The sequence below is a fragment of the Chiloscyllium plagiosum genome, chromosome 16 (genome assembly GCF_004010195.1).
Source record: "Chiloscyllium plagiosum isolate BGI_BamShark_2017 chromosome 16, ASM401019v2, whole genome shotgun sequence".
Taxonomy (NCBI): domain Eukaryota; kingdom Metazoa; phylum Chordata; class Chondrichthyes; order Orectolobiformes; family Hemiscylliidae; genus Chiloscyllium; species Chiloscyllium plagiosum.
This window is the reverse complement of record NC_057725.1, coordinates 37921060-37940641: the sequence shown is the minus strand read 5'-3', so window position 1 is coordinate 37940641 and position 19582 is coordinate 37921060. Positions and strand designations below refer to the sequence as shown.

Below are 19582 nucleotides of genomic sequence, written 5' to 3'. Positions count from 1 at the left end.
TCCTAATTCTTCACTTAATGATTGTAAAACACAATTTAAAATGCATTTATACAAACAGGCCTCCAGACTTCTCATCACAAAACACATAAGAACAACTCAAAAAATAAAACTCAAATCATGTTTCCTGATTCTTAGAATGCGAAGTACAAAGTATGAATTAAATTACGCTATAGATGACACCAGTGAAGTTGAACATTAAAGAAAAGTCTTATCTCTTTGGCCAGGTTGCAGCAGGTTTTGCCTGGCAAGTAGCAGGTGTTGCATCCCTCACTAATCATCCTTATAGTTAAAATAGCACATTGGCCCACACTGTTGCAATTGTTGGTGTCAAGCTCAACTTACCAATAGTCCAAGCCATTTTGCCACAGCAAAACTTTTGAAAACAATTTTCTGTGAGCCACACATTAATTTTGAATTTAATTCCTTCAGGGAAAATACGATCCAATTGTAGCAATGCTGCTAAAATTTGAGAAGGTGGCTATTTTTGTACTATATTATCAGGGTGTGCAGGAAGTCTCTGGTGGAAAATGTTCAGATTAAAACCAAGCAGATAGCAAGCTTACAAATACAGCTTTTAAAATTAACTTAATGAATTATATTTTCAAGTTTGGATTTTGGCGACCTAATAAACACATTCTAAACCATATATGCTCAACTGTGTTGAGTAGATAAATGCAATAACCTTGCCAAATGAACAAAAATCACTTGTTATTAATGTCAAGGACTGTGTTACTACTTTGTCATTTTACTTTGTACGTTTTCATTTGCAATCCATATTAAAGAAGATTACTAAAGTTATTTTGTACAATGTAAATATTACAAGTTCTGCAGTCAATTTAACATGGACATAGTAGCTTTCAGTTTTTGATCAGGGGCATCCTAAATTATCATTGATTAATTTAAAGTAATGGTGATTTTCATTAGTAAACATGCTGTTATATACAATTAGTGGCACACACCTCAAATAAACAGAGCCCTGTCTCAAAAAATATGTTCTAAATATGCTGCATTAAAATATTTATCATTTTTATTTCATAGCTTCTTTCTGTTGGCCTTTTGTTGTCAATGGATTTTATATTTGAATTGACAACTCTGAATAGATATAGGATTTTGTGTAAGCTAATCAGCACCTCAAATCTAATTCATGATTCAATCAAGTCACCGTTAATGTGTATTTCACTCCATCATGGATCTTGCCTGTCCTTGATCCATATCTCTTGATACCCTTACCTAACAAATATGTGATGTCTGATTAAAAGTTTCAATTGATCCTGCAACCACAGCTTTTTGTGGAAGAGATGTTCCAGACTTTCATATCCTGAGTTCATTGTAGTACTCAAAAAACCTATTGACTCAACTGAGTGTCCAACTGTCTGGGCTAGAGAGTTCCAACATTTGCAACACCGACTGAAGAAACTTTTCTTTCTCTCAGTACTAAATGGCTGACACCTTCCTCTGATATTCTGACCCCCTTGTCTAGATTCCCCAGCCTGATTAATCATTTTCTCAGCATCAACTCTGCCAAGTCTATGGAATTTTGTTTCAATTTGATATCTTTTTTTCATCATTTATAGGGAATATGGGTTTGGCCTACTCAAATCTTAAATGACAATCCCCATTTCCTGGAACCAGTCAAGTGAATTCTTGTTGTGCTCCCTTTGGGGCATGTTTGTCCTTCCTTAGGTAAAGAGACAAGCTCAGTATCAGTACTGTGCTCTGTATTCTAGGTAAGGCCTCATCAAAGCCCTGCATAGTTGTAATAAGTCTGGTTTAATTTTGTGTTTTGATCCCTCCATAATAAAATCCAAAATGCTGTTTGCCTCCTTAAATTACTTGCTGCACCTCTTGTTAACATTCTGTGATTAACATGGGATTTGTACCATTGGCACCTGAACTGTGCTTGACCTCTGTTTTAGCAAGCTATGTAAAAGAAGGAGAGTATTTTAAACTGATTAGTGGGGCAGAGGATTGGATTTCAGAAGATGTGGTAAAGAGGATAGACAAGGTGATAGAGAAAAGTATTCATTTGAAAAATGATACGGTCCAGAAGGATAGAGAGCACAAACCTAAGAATAAAGTAACAGATAAAGCAAGAGGTTACAAATATATCCAAAGGACCTGAATGTTTTGAAAGAAACAAGTGAACTAATAGCATATATAGAAGTAGATGAGTATGATTTGCTAGCCATTACTACATGGCTACAGGATAATATGGATCTTGGTAACATCACTCTTAAGTGGGAATACAATAATGTGATTGAATTTTACATTCAGTTTGAGGGAGAGAGAATTGGGTCAAACATTAATATTTTAACATAAATATGAGTTTGAAGTTGTCCTAATGGCAAACCCATTATTTGTGGTTAACTAAAGAAGTTTAAGATAGTGTAAATTTAAAGAGAAAGCATACAATTGTGTATAGACATGTCAGATCAGAAGATTGAATAGAATATAAAAAAAACAAAAAAAAACTCAAGCATTAAGGAAGAAAAAGTTAGAGTATGAAAGAAAGCTAACTTAATTATGTGACTGGATCTTACTTTTTTTGGCTAAGTACAAGTTGCATCATGTTTTGATTTTGGAAGAATTCTTGCTGTGAAACCCAGTGAGATTTTTCGCCATATCTTAGCAAATATACCTCATTAGCTACCCAGTCTGCACTATGAAATCCCTCATGTCCAATTCTATCCCCACCTTATCATGTACCATTCCTGGACAACTTGCTATTCACTTGGTGTCTGTGTCAGTTCAAAGCTACCCAGCATGGTTCCTGACATTTGTCTTGCACATAGTAGGCAGGGATCTGGAGCTGTGGCACAGAAGCAGGATGACCTCTTCCCCAAGACATACAATGGAGGCTACCACTCTAAGACCATGTCAACCTGATCTGAGTTTGCCACCCTGATTAAAGCAGTCTCAACTTTCTGGACAAATACACAGCACTTATAGAAACAGGGTCAATTACTTTTTACACTCTGCCAACACAGGTGCCATAATCTTCTCTGCTACATAAAGCTTACTCTATCTCCGGAATTGCACCCTTCTACCAAGGCTCATGCTCTACCACTCTTTCTAATGCATGCACCATCTCCCAAATTTACTCTTACTCGCAGTCTCATTAATTTGACATGTTTTATTTCTGAGACAGTTACAAGACCTTCCCTTCCATTACCACCTTTCCTATGTGATATCGTCATGATGTTTATTGTATCTTCCACCGTGAGGAAAGATGTAAAATATTGGTTTAAGTTATCTGCCATTTCTCTGTTCCCTGTTATCAATATCCCAGTTGCATCTACGAAGGGTTCTGCATTCTAGCTACTCTCTTATTATATACCTATAGAAATTCTTATTGTTTGTTTTTATGTTTCATGCCGGTTTAATTTCATAATAATTATTTTTCCTCTTTATTAGCTTTTTAGTTATCCATGTCTGGTTCCAAAAAAAGAGGAAAGCTCAATCCTTTGGCCAATTATAGTTTCTGCCATTTTGAATGCCTTTGCTTTTTATTGGATGCTCTCTCTAACTGCTTTTGTTAACCATGGTGGTTCATCCATTTCATTGGGCCTTTTGAGTATCTCATTGAGAATAAATTTTTGTGGCGAGATAAATACTTGAATGCCTGCTACTACTGACTTTCCCCTTGACTTATTTTCCTTGCCCTCTTCCAACAACTCTTTCTTCATTCCTCTGTAATTGCCCTTATTTAAGTTGCGGATGCTGGTTTCAGAAGATAAGAACAGGAGGAGGCAACTTAGCCCTTCAAGTCTGGCAAGCCATTCAACATTATCATGTCTAACCTAACATTTCAGTGCCTTTTAGGTATCCCATCCCATCCTCATGACCCAGTACACTAATGGTAATCAGAAATCTATCTATTTCCACCTTAAACGTACTCAAAGACTGAGCTTCCACAAATGGAGGGGCTAAGGAGCTTCCTCCTCAAATTTGGTTATCCACAGAAATACACCAACATCTGCTTGCTGCACAATGGCATGGAACCCACACTCCTTATTGGGTCTGTGGTAGATCTATTCAGAAGTGTGAAAACTGGAATCAAGCGAGGCTGTATCAACACACCAATATGTTTCTCCAGGAATGAAGGACTTTATGCACTATGTTCTTTGATCTCTGAGGTTGCTTCTGCTCGGTGCACTTGTCTTTAATGCGACTTACTTTGCAGATCATTGTCACTTTACCCTTACTGGACCGAATCTGTACTGTGACTTGAGAAGAACCTCTTCAGCCTTGGGAGGAGGTGATTGAGGAAGACTTTTGCAATAACCTTCCCTGTGACAGATAACAGCAGTACCTCTGTAGTTACTGCAATCTGTCTTATATCTTTTCGGGAGGATGTTTGCATCTTAATCATTAGTCATATGCTCCAGCCCTAGAAACCACAGCTGAACTTGATTCTAGCCTCAGCTAAGCTGATTCTCCTTATCGATTTCAATGTCACAGTTATGAGGGAAAGTGTGATTGGCAAATAAAGTGTAGGAAAGAAGCACACTCACAGGTACTTCATTCTGAGGAACTGCCTACAACCTAGCCTGACTAGAACTAACACCCTACTTCACCAGAAACTAGCAGGAGACTTAATGGCAACACCCTCAATTTGAATATTGTCACCTGCTTGACCATGTCAACATATACATCATTCTGGAATAACGCGCGTTTCTTCAAACCGAATTGACTATAACATGATCGAATTGTTTGGATAATGCAGACTTTGTACTGAACGGGTATATCGATTTTTCTCTTGTGGTTTTCCATAGCGTGAGGCTGCAGAAGAATGCAACTGTCATGTTATAGTAGAATGACCTGTGTGAGTGAGGGACGGCAAAGATGTTTGCATTCCAGTTTACCTGATGATTATAATAAACAGAAGCCACAGAATGTCCACAGTTCCAGACATTCCTGAACATGAAACACCACCACTACTCAAGAGAAGAGAAGCAGTTCTACAGACAAAGGAAAGCTGATTTCCAATAACAAACTTGCGACTCGAATGACAAATGGTGGATGGAAAGAGCACAGGAAATATAGCAACTCATCAACAAGCATAATGTGCACAGATTCTTTGGTGTAGTCAAGACCAACTATGGCCCAAGAACCTACTCCACTGAAAACTGACAGAGTGGTACTTAGTAAGGACCGAAACATAATGGACGCTTGTTTGAAGGAGCACTTTGAGCGTCTCTCAATTGAGACTTGGACCTTGATGGGAGTGCCCTTGACTACCTCCCCCAGCTTCCTATCTGTCACGACCCCCACACAACCCCAACTTGATGTTAATAAGGCCAGCCAGCAGCGGCGAATCAATTTAGCTGCTGTTGAAAATGGAATCCCTGCTGAAATGCTATTGTACACAATTTTATCTCCCTAATCTGGAAGGCGAGCATGGCGGAGGATCTTCGCGAGACTGTAATTGTGACTATCTTCAAGAAAGTTTGTTGACCGTGCTATCAAATAGCACTTGAGCAGCAATAATTTATTCAGTGATGCTCAGTTTGGATTTCACCAGAGCCACTCAGCCCTGAACTTTTACATCCTTGTGAAAACATGGAAAAAATTGCTGAATTCAAGAGATGAGGCAAGAGCGACTGTCTTTGATATCAAATGATAATAGCATGAATGAGCCCTAGCAGAGTTGAAGTTAATGAGCATGGGATAAAACTCTACACTGGAGGAGTGAATATCCAGCTTGACATTTATCTGACAGAAATTAAATTTGCTCTAGCAAGACTAGTTTCTAGATTTATGAATCAGGAGGTCACAGAGCTGTTAAGTTATAAGCCCAATACATTCCTGAATATGAAACACCACTAATACCCAAGGAAAGGAAAGCAGGCCTACAGACAAATGAAGGCCAAATCTGTGAATCTAACCATCTGTCAATGACATTCAACTATCTTGTCATTTTTGAATACCTCATTGTCAACTTTCTGCGAATAACTATTGACCAGGAACTGAACTGGATTAGCCCTATAAAAACTGCGTTTGAGAGACTGGTAAGGGACCAGGAATTCCGTGGAAAGTAGCTTACCTACTGTCTTGCCCATGATCTCGAAGGCTTATGTTAGGAGTTTGTTGGAATATACTCCTCTTGCCTGTATGAGAGGCTTAACTAATCCGGGGCAAAGCAGCCCACTTGATTATTATGCCATCCGTCACCTTCAACATTCACTCTCTCCACCATCCAATACATTGTGGAAGCCTTCCTCATTTTTTTGTCATCCTGTGATATATTTACTGGAAAGATCCTTGCTGCTAAGAAGCTTCTGATTTTATTTTCTTTTTGTAAATAAATGTTAATAAATAATACTGTAAAATGCACAATTTCTTCAGGAGCTGAAGGAGAGAATTTTGCAATTTTGTTCCTTGAAAGTTTGTTAACCATATTTCACAATTGACATTGCCAGGTCTCCTGGGTCCACACCCTATCTCCAATATTAATTATAATTAATCAATTCCTTCTCTGATAATAAATGTTTGTTCTAATAAAATGACTACAGTATCCTAATTTCAGAATGAATGTTTTTCTTTCATGGCTGTATTTGACAATACCTATTTGTGTTGGTCTCATCCTTGACCATCATAAGATTTGCTGGTTAGCTGTGAGCAAACACTTCTAATTTCAATAACCTCTCATGAATGGAAAAGACTTCCCATCTAAAGAACTCTGCAAAGAATCATTCAGTGCAATAATCTCAGTCATTGAATGTCTGTTCTGACATGTAATTAACTTTGTCAAAATATGTGGTATGTTTGTTTCTTTTTGTATCTTCTGCTAATTAAATTCTTGGATTATTATCCCATTATTTTCTCACTGTAAATTGTACTAATATAAGACATTATGAAAGGTACTTGACCTGAAATGTTAACTGTGGTATATCTCCACAGGCAGCCTACCAGTCATGCTGAGTATTTTTGGCATTTTTTGTTTCTTTTTCAGATTTCAATTTTCCACAGTATTTTGCAGATGCCAATAAAAGCCACAATTTGTTCAAGGCTCCTTTCCGATTTCACACATTATTTCTTGCAGGATGTTGCTGTTGCCTATCAGAAAGGGAATGTGATACAGGGAATGTGACATTATTTTATTGACATACATTAAACAGTAAACACAATCTTTGGGATTGATTTATATTGCCATTAGTGTTTCTTATGTTGCTGTGATGTGTTTGCTGAAAATTAGACTGATTGCTTTAACGTGACATAACAGTTCTGTTCCTCCAGACAGCAAGTGCTGGTAATGGTTCTGTTCTTATCATTCTTAGCTCCTCCAGACCACCTTTTGTTCCATTACCACCCTTGCACCATTATCTCATTTGTCATCCTGTCTTCCAAATATATTGCAGATGTTCCCCTTTGTTTATTCTTCCCTTTCTCCTCCCTGCCTCTGTACTTGAAATTTGTTGCATCAATAACCTTTGCTAGTTTTAATGAAAGGTATTTGACTTGGAATGTTAATTCTCTTTCTGTCTTCGTAGGTACTTCCTGATCAACTGGGTATTTCTTGTGTGTTGTTTTTATTTCAGATTCTTAGCATCAGAGTATTTTGTTTTTGTAATTATTGCAAAAACTACAATATTATTCAACTTAATGCATTCATTTCCATTTGCAGGAAAGTGAAATTGCTCAAGATTCCTGTAAGATGCCTTCACAGCGTGCCACTGTCAATAATGCTGAATACAAGGTGGTACCTCACACCAGAGTTGATGATGAATTTGCTATTCGGGTATGTGGGTAATTTTAAACTCTTAAACCTTTGCATTAATGTGAAAATCTTTCTCCAGCTATTTTGATTTTTGTCATATATTTTTCTCATTTGGAAAAGTAACACTTTGAATGGATAAGATGTACACGATTGAGTTATACATAACGTGGTTTCAAATCCTTTTCTACCAAATGGATTATTATGAAATGGACTGAAATGTTAAAGTATTGCTAGTAATAAAAAATTTTTTGCAGACAAATGGGTGAGATAATGCAGTATAAAAATTGCTTGATATTAATTACAAAATTGTATAGATCCCTTTGTACAGCAATAAGTGATCAGCTTGTTAGTGTTATGATTAAAATGAACAAGCACCAATTTAAGATATTCAGTGCATGTAACTTGCAGTACGCATGGAGGTTTTAATAGGTATGACTAACATTAGTCTTAAAATCTGCAAAAGCTTTTAATGTTTTTTTTGATTGGGATTATTTCCAAAGTCATCCTTTTTTTGTTTTCAAATTTTAACAAATGACTTTACCTAAAACTTAGGTTATACCCCTGTGTATGGATGAATTTCTTTTCTCTTTGTTCAGAATATATTCAAGTGTTGGTTCATTCTCGTTTATTTTGACAAACAGTGTTGTATTACTAGAGTAGAAACTGTGTATAAATTTAAATAGAACAGTTATAAACTTGTGTAACTGGTTCAGAAGCAGCAATTTTAATACTACAAATACTCAATTGATTTTACGAAAAGGACAGTTTTCTTGAAGTATTGAACTTTGAAAGGAGGATTATGATGAAAGATAGATATAAATTTCCTTTGATTTTTGATTTTAACTAGTGGTATGTGAGTGTTTGTTTTGTGAAGGGGTTTAATAATTAACCAGGTCAGTCATTTTAAAATGGTATGTGTCTGACAGCAGATAACTAAAGGCATTCTAGATGGTTAATCATAGTTTGTTTATATTGTGAGTTTTATGACAGGAAAAGGAAAAATATGATGCCTTAATTTAGCAGTACCTGGATGAGCAAGTTAGTTTTCAATTTAGTTAAAAGCTTTGAGTTCAGTTCAAGTAAGACCCAACTGAGGTCAGATGTTAGAATAGCTTCTCCTAGAAAAAGGCGTTTGTTCAGAACAATTAACGGGATATTACTTCAGTATAAGGATTTCAGTTGTGAGAGCAAAGGTTTTGAAGCTCTCAGGACCAAACTGGAAAGAAGCAATTGAGCTAACCTATTTTTGCTAGGGAAAAAAAAAATCTTTTTTCTTCTAGATTTTGATTAGATGGAATATATAACAGTAGATTATTCAAAATCTTCAAGTTTATATTGAGAGTTAGCAAATGGATTATAGGTTATGAAGAAAGGTTGAGGGAGCCAGGACTTTTCTCATTGGAGCGAAGAAGGATGAGAGGTGACTTGATGGAGATGTACAAGATGATGAGAGGCATAGAGTGGATAGCCAGAGACTTTTTTCCCATGGTGGAAATATCTATAATGAGGGGGCATAATTTTAAAGTGATTGGAAGAAGGTTAAGGGGAGATGTCAGAGGTAGGTTCTTTACACTGAGTGGTGTGTGCATGGAATGCACTGCCAGCAATGGTCAGAGTCAGATACATTAGGCACATTTAAGCGGCACATGGATGATAGTAAAATGAAGGGTATGTTTGTAGGTATGAAGGTATGTATTTGACTGGGAAAACTATTGTTCAAGTACTTTAGAGTTCAAGTACTTTGTCCAATGTGTGCAGGAGGGTTTCCTGACACAGTATATAGACAGGCCAACAAGGGGCGAGGCCACAATGGATTTGATACTGGGTAATGAACCTGGCCAGGTGTTAGATTTGGAGGTAGGTGAGCACATTGGTGATAGTGACCATAATTCGGTTATGTTTACTTTAGTGATGGAAAGGGATAGGTAAATAACGCAGGCTAGAGTTATAGTTGGGGGGGAAGGCAATTAGGCAAGAATTAAGATTCATAGGTTGGGGAAGGAAACTGCAGGGGATGGGCACAATTGAAATGTGAAGCTTATTCAAGGAACAGCTAGTGCGGATCCTTGATAAGTATGTACCAGTCAGGCAGGGAGGAAGTTGCCGAGCACAGGAGCTGTGCTTTAGTAAAGGAGATGAATCTCTTGTCAAGAGGAAGAAGGCGACTAATGTTAGGATGAGATGTGTGATGGCTCAGTTAGGGCACTTGAAAGTTATAAGTTAGCCAGGAAGGGCCAAAAGAGAGAGCTGAGAAGATCCAGGAGGGGACTTGATAGGATCAAGGAAAACCCTAAGGCTTTCTATAGGTATATCAGGAATAAAAGAACAACTAAAATAAGATTAGGGCCAATCAAGTATAGCAGTGGGATGTTGTATGTAGAGTCCGAGGCGCTTGGAGAAGCGCTAAATAAATGCTTTTCGTCAGCATTCACACAAGAAAAAGACAACGTTGTCGAGCAGAATATTGAGATACAGGCTACTAGACTAAATAGGATTGAGGTTCACAAGGAGGAGATGTTAGCAATTCTGGAAAGTATAAAAATAGATAAGTCCCGTGGGCCAGATGGGATTTATCCTAGGATACTCTGGGAAGTTAGGGAGGAGATTGCCGAGCCTTTGGCTTTGATTTTTCTGTTGTCATTGTCTACGGGAATAGTGCCAGAAGACTGGAGGATAGCAAATGTTGTTCTCTTGTTCAAGAAAGGAGTAGAGACAACCCTGATAATTATAGACCAGTGAGCCTTACTTCGGTTGTGGGTAAAGGTTAGAAATGGTTATAAGAGAAAGGATTTGTAATCATCTAGAAAGGAATAAGTTGATTAGGGATAGTAAACACAGTTTTATGAAGTGTAGATCGTGCCTCTCAAACCTTAATGAGTTCTTTGAGATGGTGACCAAACAGGTTAATGAGGGTAGAGCGGTTGATTTGTATATGGATATCAGTAAGGCATTTGATATGGTTTCCCATGGTAGGCTATTGCGCAAAATACAAAGGCATAGGATTGAAGATGATTTAGTGGTTTGGATCAAAAATTGGCTAGCTGGAAGAAGACAGATGGTAGTGGTTGATGGGAAATATTCATCCTCATCTTCCGCCTCGGAACACTTCAACCCCAGGGCATCAATGTGGACTTCAACAGCTTCCTCATTTCCCCTTCCCTCACCTCATCCTAGTTTCAAACTTCCAGTCCCCTTGACTTGTCCGGACTTGTCCGACCTGCCTAGCTCCTTTTCCACCTATCCACTCCACCCTCTCCTCCCTGACCTATCACCTTCATCTCCTCCCCCATGTGTTCTCTGTCTATGCCATGATGTTTAGATTGATTCTAATCTAAAAAGTGAGGTAACGGAGTTTTACATAAATGCATGCAGCTTTTGAGCTCAGAGTTCTACATGAATGCATGTAGTTTTTGAGCAAAGTACAATGTAATCCTGCAAGTACAAATTCACCCCACAAAATATGTGTGCATGTGGGTCTTTGTCTGTCTGTGTGTCTGTGTGTCTGTCTGGGTTGGAGGTTGTGAGTGTGAGAAAGTGTCTGTGCGTGTGCAGTGAGTGCAGAGTGTCTTAAGTCTATGGGGGGTGCTTGTGTAAGTGTGGGAGTGTATGTGGGTGTCTGTGTGCGTGTGTGTGTGTGTAGGAGTATCTGTGTGTGTGTATAGTGCAATGGTGGTCACCTGGAATGTGACGTGAACCCAAGGTCCCGGTTGAGGCCCTCCCTATGGGTACCGAACTTAGCTATCAGCCTCTGCTCGGCCACTTTTCTCTTCTGCCTGTCCCGAAGTCCACCTTGGAGGATGGTCACCCGAAGGTCTGAGGCTGAATGTCCTGGACCACTGAAGTGTTCCCCAACTGGGAGGGAACCCTCCTGTTTGTTTGTTGTGTGGTGCCCATTCATCCGTTGTCGTAGCCTTTGCTCGGTTTCCCCAATGTTAACATGCCTCCGGGCATCCTTGCCTGCAACGTATAAGATAGACAATGTTGGCTGAGTCACATGAGTACCTGCCATGTACAAGGTGGGAAGTGTCCCCACGCGTAATGGTGGTATCTATGTCCACACTCTGACACGTCTTGTAGTGCCTACCGTGACAGAGTTGTATGGAATTGTCCTGAGAGCTGGGCAGCTTGCTACGAACAACAATCTGTTTGAGATTTGGCAGTTGTTTAAAGGCAAGTAGTTGAGGTGTGGGGACCTTGCCAACTTTAAGAGCATTTAAATGGTCATTGGATAGGCATTTGGATGAGAATGGAATAGTATAGGTTAGATGGGCTTCAGATTAGTTTCACAGGTTGGCACAGCATCGAGGGCCGAAGGACCTATACTGCACTGTAATGTTCTATGTTCTAGGTTAGTTAGGTTTTAGAATAGGATAAAAGGTCGGCACGACATCGAGGGTTAAAGGGGCCTGTACTATGCTGTACTGTTTTAAGTTTAGATGTAGAAGCAGGATCTTCTAAGAAGGCGATACTCAAAGTAATTATTCAACATTTAGAATTAGAAGCAAGGGCACCTGAAATTGAGATGTCACATAGAGAATTATTTAAGCTACAATTAGAAATGAAAAGATTAATGTTGGGGGATAAAGAAAGAGAGGAATTAAAGAAAAATGTGACTATGCAGAAGATGAGAAGAAAAGAGCAATAGAAAGGGGTATAGTTAATGTCAGAACAATTGGAGAACGTATCGGATATTCAAAAGTCATCAGATATTGGAGGTGTTTAAAAAAGATAGCCTAATATTCTATCTTCCTGCAAAATATCCAAGTGACTTACAAAAGATGTCATCAAACTGTAAATTGTTTTTTTTGAACAGGTAAGGAGAAGAAATTCTTGGCTCTTCATGAAGTTAATGTAGGGAATGTGTTACCTATAAAACAACATTTACAGACTCAATCCAGAGAGATTAACTGATCAACATCATGATGGACAATTAAATTACTGAACCATGTCATATTGTTCAGTTGCTCCCCTATCATGGATCTCCCCTATCATGTTGGTGCAGAAACTGGATAGATTGCAAAAATTATTTTTTATTACATTGACTTTGCAATAATTAATAAAAGTGAAGTTAAATCCTAATTCACAGCTGGAGGACTACATTGAAAGAAACAGACTTAGGCATTTTTTTAAACTAAACTGGACTTACTGAAGGGATATTGGCAGGTCCATTGACTGATGGAGCCAGAGAAACATAAGCTGTGATAACACTGGATGAACTTTATCAATGCAGAATCATGCGATTTGGAATGAAAGATTTACCAGGAACATTCCAATGATTATCTTTAAAAAAGCAACCTTTTAAGGACCATGCAACTGTGTGATTTATATTTACAGTTTGATTATGTTAATCCAAACTTGGGAAGAACATTTGCACCCTTGGCAACTGTTCGGCTACAGAAAAAACAATTTGGCTATAAATCTGTCTAAGATTGAATTTGCCAGAGTAAACATGACTTATTTGGGCCAGACTGTGGGATATGGTGAAGCACCACCTGGAGAAGTGAAAAGAAGAGCTATTTTGGATTTTCCTGTGCCGAGGATGAAGCACAAAAGTTTGTAATACGTTATAACAGTGGTTTTATCTAAAGTTTGGTCTGAACTTTAGTACTATTGTTGGTCCTTTAACAATTTTTTTACTAAAAGCAGAAACCTCAAATGGGCAAAGAATGTCAGAGTACCAACCATGCCAGTTTTAGGAGTGCTGAATTAAGATAAGCCATTCAAATTAGCTGTTGATGCTAGCAGCATTGGTGAGAGTGCCACTTTAGTAGATGATAATAAGATGAATATTAAATGGCCTATCAGCTATTTTATGGAAAAAAAACTGACCATATGCCAATAGAAGTATTGAATGATGAAGGCATGGTGGTTCAGTGGTTAGCATTGTTGCCTCACAGCGCCAGCGATCCGGGTTCGATTCCACCTTCAGGTAACTGTCTGTGTGGAGTTTGCACATTCTCCTCTTGTCTGCGTGGGTTTCTGTCAGGTCTCCAGTTTTCTCCCAAAGTCCAAAGATGTGTTGCCATGCTAAATTACCCATAGTGTCCATGGGTGGATTAGCCATGGGAATTGCAGGGTTACAGGGATACAGTAGCAGGGTGGGTCTAGGTGGAATGCTGTTTGGAAGGTCAGTGTGGACTCGATGAGCTGAATGGCCTGCTTGTAGAGAGGCTAAGGAGATATTGAATCTAGTGTTGGCCCTGCAGCATTTTGAATTATACACCAGCAACATTGGAAGAATCTCTTTTTTTTAATGGATCTCAATTTTTTGAGTTTGTTTTAATAAGAAATTTCAGGTCAAAAACTTGCATTTTTTACAATGGAATTTTATTCTCTAGTCATACATTTTTAAAATCATTTACATGCCTGGAAAAGACAGTGTTGTGATGCAAGTGGTCTTATTGTATAATTAGTGTAAATATTGTATTACTGATTGCGACATAGAAATCATGCCAAAAACAATTTGTAATAAATAAGGTAAATATCTCTATTCATTTTTCTTTGCTGGGAGCGTATGATGTGATTTATATTAATATCTTTTATTTATTAATACCTTTGTTTCAGTTTAGATTTCAAACTAGTGACTTATTTTGGGAAGAGGATTAAATTTAAATTAACTAGGTCAGTCTTTTTGGAACTATGATTTGAAATTTCTTTCAGAGAGCTGATTACTGAAGATGACCTGGAGGATTATTGGAAGTTAGTTTAAATTTTGTGGGCTTTTCTAGCAGAAGGAAAGAGCAATGAACCATGAGCTTAACAGAATCTAGGATGACCAAGTTTTTGTTTTAATTTATTTAAGCTTTTAAAAGGAAATCTAACTGAAATCAGGTGCAATAATAATTTCCCCAACACAAATGAGTTGCTCAGAAAAAAATTGGGGAACATGTTATCTCAGTGTAAGGTTCTCAGTTGTATGAGTCAAAGAAAAAGACTTTGCAGCTCACAGGACCGGAACTGGAATGAACCAGTTGAGTCTACTGTTTAGATAGAGAAGGAACGTTTCTTTGGGTTTTGATTATCTGTAAAGTAATGGTGTGGTGAATAAATAGGATTTTGATTTACCAGGTGTTTGAAATATTTAACATTGTTATAAATGGAGATCCTGGTTTGTTTTATTTCATTTTTATTTCTTTTGCACAGTAAACTTTTGGTCTATTATTAAAACCAAACTTTCAGCTTTGTGCATGTATATTTTAGTGAAAGACTGCTATGCTAAAGGAAGTAAGGGAATTACGATCTACCAAACTAGATTTCATTTTCAACTTGTTCAGGTGTTACCCCAGATCAAACAAAAAAGCAAAATTGAGCATTTAGCACATTATGTTATGGTGCAAGTATGATTGAAGTGTGAATACTATCCTCTTATTTTTCAAAATTTTGGTTGTGGACAGAGTGCTGTTTAAAACACCACAATTGCAGAAGAGATTCTAGTACTTTTTAAAAGCAAGGTAGCAGCACTTACTTAACTCATAGGGGAAGGTTAATGGCAAATGAATTGGAGGCAGGGATTGTGTACAAAGGGAGATTTGTCTGGCAACATGTAGCTGAGAGAATAGTGATTATTTGTTGATCACGAGGCTCTGCTTGTCAACATCTGCATATTTAGCTGAACAGCTTGCGCATGAACAAGAAAGCCAGAAAACTGCAGACCTCTGGAAAGGGAGGTGATGTCTTTACTCTGCAATAAAAATAATCTGTAAGCTGAAGAAAGCCAGTTTATTTTCTCTCACCAGTTATTGTAAGCTGTAACTTTAAACCATTAAATCAAAGATTTTATAACTTGTGAACCTGTTGCTCTGTATGCAGCGAAGTCTACTATGTAGAAAAATCTTGATGCTTTATGCATGAATTATAAATAAAACTGCCCTTGTGAAAGTTGATTAAACCTATTTATAGGTGCAACATCACTTATCTGACCCACATTTTAGCTGTTTCCTACTTTTGTCTATTCAACACACTGCCAAAAAAGAGAAAAAAAGTAGTTGCAATTATGTTGATTTCAGAAAATGTGTATAATAGGCAATGAAGTAATTTTAAAGTATAGTTACTGTTGTACTATTCAGTGTAAGTTGAATCTACAAGGTCCCAGTGACAATAAGATAATGACTGGATAGATTGCTTATTGTTAATTGAAGATGAAATATTGTCCAAAACATCCTTGCACTTCAAATAGTGAGTTGGGGTTAATTTACTTACACCTGGAAGGGAAAGTGGAGGCTCAGTTTAAAATAAGATCTGAAATATGGCATCTCCCACAAACAGTACTTACTGTATATTGTACTGAAATCTCAATATATATTCTGTGCTCAAGTATTTGATTCCACAAAAATCTCTGTGACAAGCGATTTTGTCCAATTGTTGAAGAAAGCTATATGTAAAATTAAAGAGGAAAGAGCATCTAAAGTGAATAATTTTTAGTAAAATATTTCCATATTTTGATTCACGCATGATGTTGAAACCTGCAGTGATAATAACACTTCTTGTAACTGGACAACAGCCAGTGTCAAAATCTGGCCACTTCTCATATGTGGTGATGACTTTGGATAGCTGACCACTTGAGGAGGGTGATAAGGACCTTGGATTAAGAAAGTGCTATCAAATGAGTTAACACAACCTGTAAGCTGTGATATAACTCAAACAAAAGAATAATGATAGAGCAACTCTGGGTGCCAAAGTTCTGTTGTAAGCAGTTGTATGAGTGTTAATGATGATCTAACCATTAAGATGACGCCTCCATTTTACTGTATACTTAAATATATCTGTATACTTTTCACTGTACTCCTGTACTTCTGTGACAATAGAAGATATTTTGTATAAAAAGTTAAGAGTGTTATTTTCAGAAGTGTCAAAACGTTTTGAATGGAAACCTACCAGATTTCATCTTTATGTAAGACACCTCCATCAGTTCACTAATAAAAGGCATCCAGAATGCTCCACTGAATTCAATGCAATGGCTTAACAGCCAATCCATCTGCAGTAATTGTAAAGGGTTCAACCAGGCTTACCTCATCGAGTATGAGTTCACTAATTGGACCAGATTATCAGCCCCAGTCAGGGAGCCCTGTGTGATAGATATAAACAGGAACGTCAGAGGTTCTGCTCACTGAGAGCTTGCTCTAAGGAAGCTGGAGCAGTGTCAATGACTCTCCACGTGTAAAATAAAGGGTGACTTGGTGACAGGATACCAGCCTCTATGAAGTTTTTTTTACCAGGTATGCTCCTAACTCTCCCCCCTATTTGACTATCTCCAGGAAAGCATAATTTTGGATATTATGCAATATATAATGGCTAGATGTGCAGAGCTCAAACTAAAACCTAAGAAGTAGCCAAAGATTGAGTAAAATCTTTCCAATGAGTTACTATTTATTGAATGTATCATGAGGAGCCTTAAGGTTAAAATGATCATTATGAGTTATACAAATTTCCTTTATGCTATTAATACAGTATAGTAATACGAGACAGAGTTTTCAATATACTATGTATTCTTATGTTTGAATTGAGTTAATTTTTTGTTCTGTCAGCAAACAATAGCATATTGTATGAGTCTATTTACCTTTTGAAACTTTTTTTTCAGCAAATCTATAACTTTGGTCAAAGGCTGGGTCAAGGCAGCTATGGGGTAGTGATAGAGGCCACACATAATGGCACTGGCAAGAAGTGGGCAATCAAAAAGGTCAATCGGGAAAAGGTAAATAATATTGATTATCACCTTTAAAGCTGAATTTAAGTTCAATTTTAATACAAAGCTGAATTAATTATAATCAGAATGGTAACTGGAGGGAATTTTCTTAAGTTTGAAACAAATGGAAATTACTTAAATGACATTTTCTGAGAGTAAAACACTTTTAGATCGTACTATGAATTTTTACTTAAATTCGACCAAGTTATTGTGGTTCTGTTCGCCGAGCTGGAAGTTTTTGTTGCAAACGTTTCGTCCCCTGGCTAGGCGACATCATCAGTGCTGGGTACCCAATATACCAACCACGACAGCGGACAGCTGAAACTGACAACCAGAAGCGGCAGGGACAGACCACTATAAACACCAGAGGAAACATCAAAGAAGCGCTTCGCAGGAGGCTCCCAAGCACTGATGATGCCGCCTAGCCAGGGGACGAAACGTTTGCAACAAAAACTTCCAACTCGCAGACCACTATAAACACTGGAGGAAACATCAAAGAAGCGCTTCGCAGGAGGCTCCCAAGCGCTGATGATGTCGCCTAGCCAGGGGACGAAACGTTTGCAACAAAAACTTCCAGCTCGGCGAACAGAACCACAACAACGAGCACCCGAGCTACAAATCTTCGCACAAACTTCGACCAAGTTACTTTGGCATGAAACCTGTGTGTTTCTATAAACCAAATTCAAGCTTTAAAATCTTATAGTTTGATTTGTTAATCTAGAATGTTTTTTATATATTTATATACTTTGACTGAATTAGTTCTTCTTTTTATACAGGCTGGGAGTTCAGGGGTGAAGCTGCTGGAACGCGAAGTCAGTATTTTAAAGCAAGTGGACCATGAACATATCATTCATCTGGAAGAGGTGTTTGAAACACCCAAAGTAAGATATATTTAGATTTGCTCAACATTCTTGAGACATTTTATTTTGCAAATGCTATATTATATAACTTTCAAAATATGTAATAATTTGCATGACTTCCTCTTTGCTTGAGCAAGTAATAAGCACTTAGATCTGTTTGACTTTTTTCATTCATTCTTTCATTATTGTTAATCAATTGTATAAAAATGACCTTGCAATATTTATGAATAAGAATGGATTAAATGTCAATATTTAAGTTGCTTTTTTGGTAATTTGAAAATAAATAGAAATATGGTGTTGTGCATTTAATGCTCATGTAGCTCAAAATAACTGTGACCAGCATGTAAATGTCACAAGTACTTTGGGGTCAGTTTTACAAGCATTAATCTGCTATGAATCTCTTTTAAGCTCCCAGTCTGTCACACTACACCCCCTTGAGCTACTGCAAAGTCTCCCCCAAGCATCCCCAGCTGCAGAGTCTTTCTGTTTCTCTGGCTTCTATTCTGCAGCATCTACTTTGCTGTCTCCCATATCTTCTAGCCTTTTGCTTTCCCTGATCAGGCTACATATCTGTCATCATTATTTACTCCCTCTTTGCTGTGCCCTCATCCAAGAATTTTGTTCTTCATTGCTGTCCTTTTTCCCTCTTTCTACTTCCTTCCTGGTTACTTTTCTCTCTGTCTCAATTAACTCCCTTTTCAATTTATCTTTATGAAATGCTATGTATAAAGATTTTTCAAAATTTCAAATCAACCCAATTAAGTTATATTGAAATAAAGAAGTTAGTTCATATGTTACTCATCTGATGATGCATTTTTCTCGTTGCTCCAGTGGATTTAAATGAAATAATTAATAAAGGCACATCCAATTGCTGATTAAAATAATATAGTTACACCATCAGATGCTTTGGGTAAATTTTTACCTTCACGTGTTGAATGATAACCTGGCGTATTGTTCTCACTTTGCTGATCCAACCACTTGGTTTTCATTTTGATTTCAGAGATTTTGCTACAATTGGGAATCCACTCTTCCACTTTTCTGTCCAAACACTATCTTGTCAATTTACTAAAGTAGATTGTCTTTTGAAACTTTTTTTTTTATTCATTCATGGAGAATAGGTATCATTGGCTGGGCCAGCATTTATTGCTCATCGCTAGTTGCTCTTGAGAAGGTGGTACTCAGCTGTCTCCTTGGAGCAAAAAAGTTGAACCCACATGGCCACGAGGACTGGGAGTTCCAGGACTTATTAGATAATACAGTGGTTGTAACAAAATTGAAACTGAGCTGGGTAAATGAGGTAATATTTGAAGCTTTTGTATC

At 37.6% G+C, this 19582-nt stretch overlaps 1 protein-coding gene across 10 annotated transcripts in view; it reads left to right on the top strand.

The window, feature by feature from the left end:
* The window catches only part of stk33 (serine/threonine kinase 33), a 166739-nt gene that overhangs the window by 73851 nt on the left and 73306 nt on the right, over positions 1-19582 (top strand). For all 10 annotated transcript variants that reach the window (XM_043705845.1, XM_043705842.1, XM_043705840.1 and 7 more), the window contains 3 exons: positions 7628-7741; positions 17298-17411; positions 18179-18283. In XM_043705845.1, the coding sequence (XP_043561780.1) occupies positions 7628-7741; positions 17298-17411; positions 18179-18283 (333 nt within the window). The remainder of the gene's footprint in view (positions 1-7627; positions 7742-17297; positions 17412-18178; positions 18284-19582) is intronic.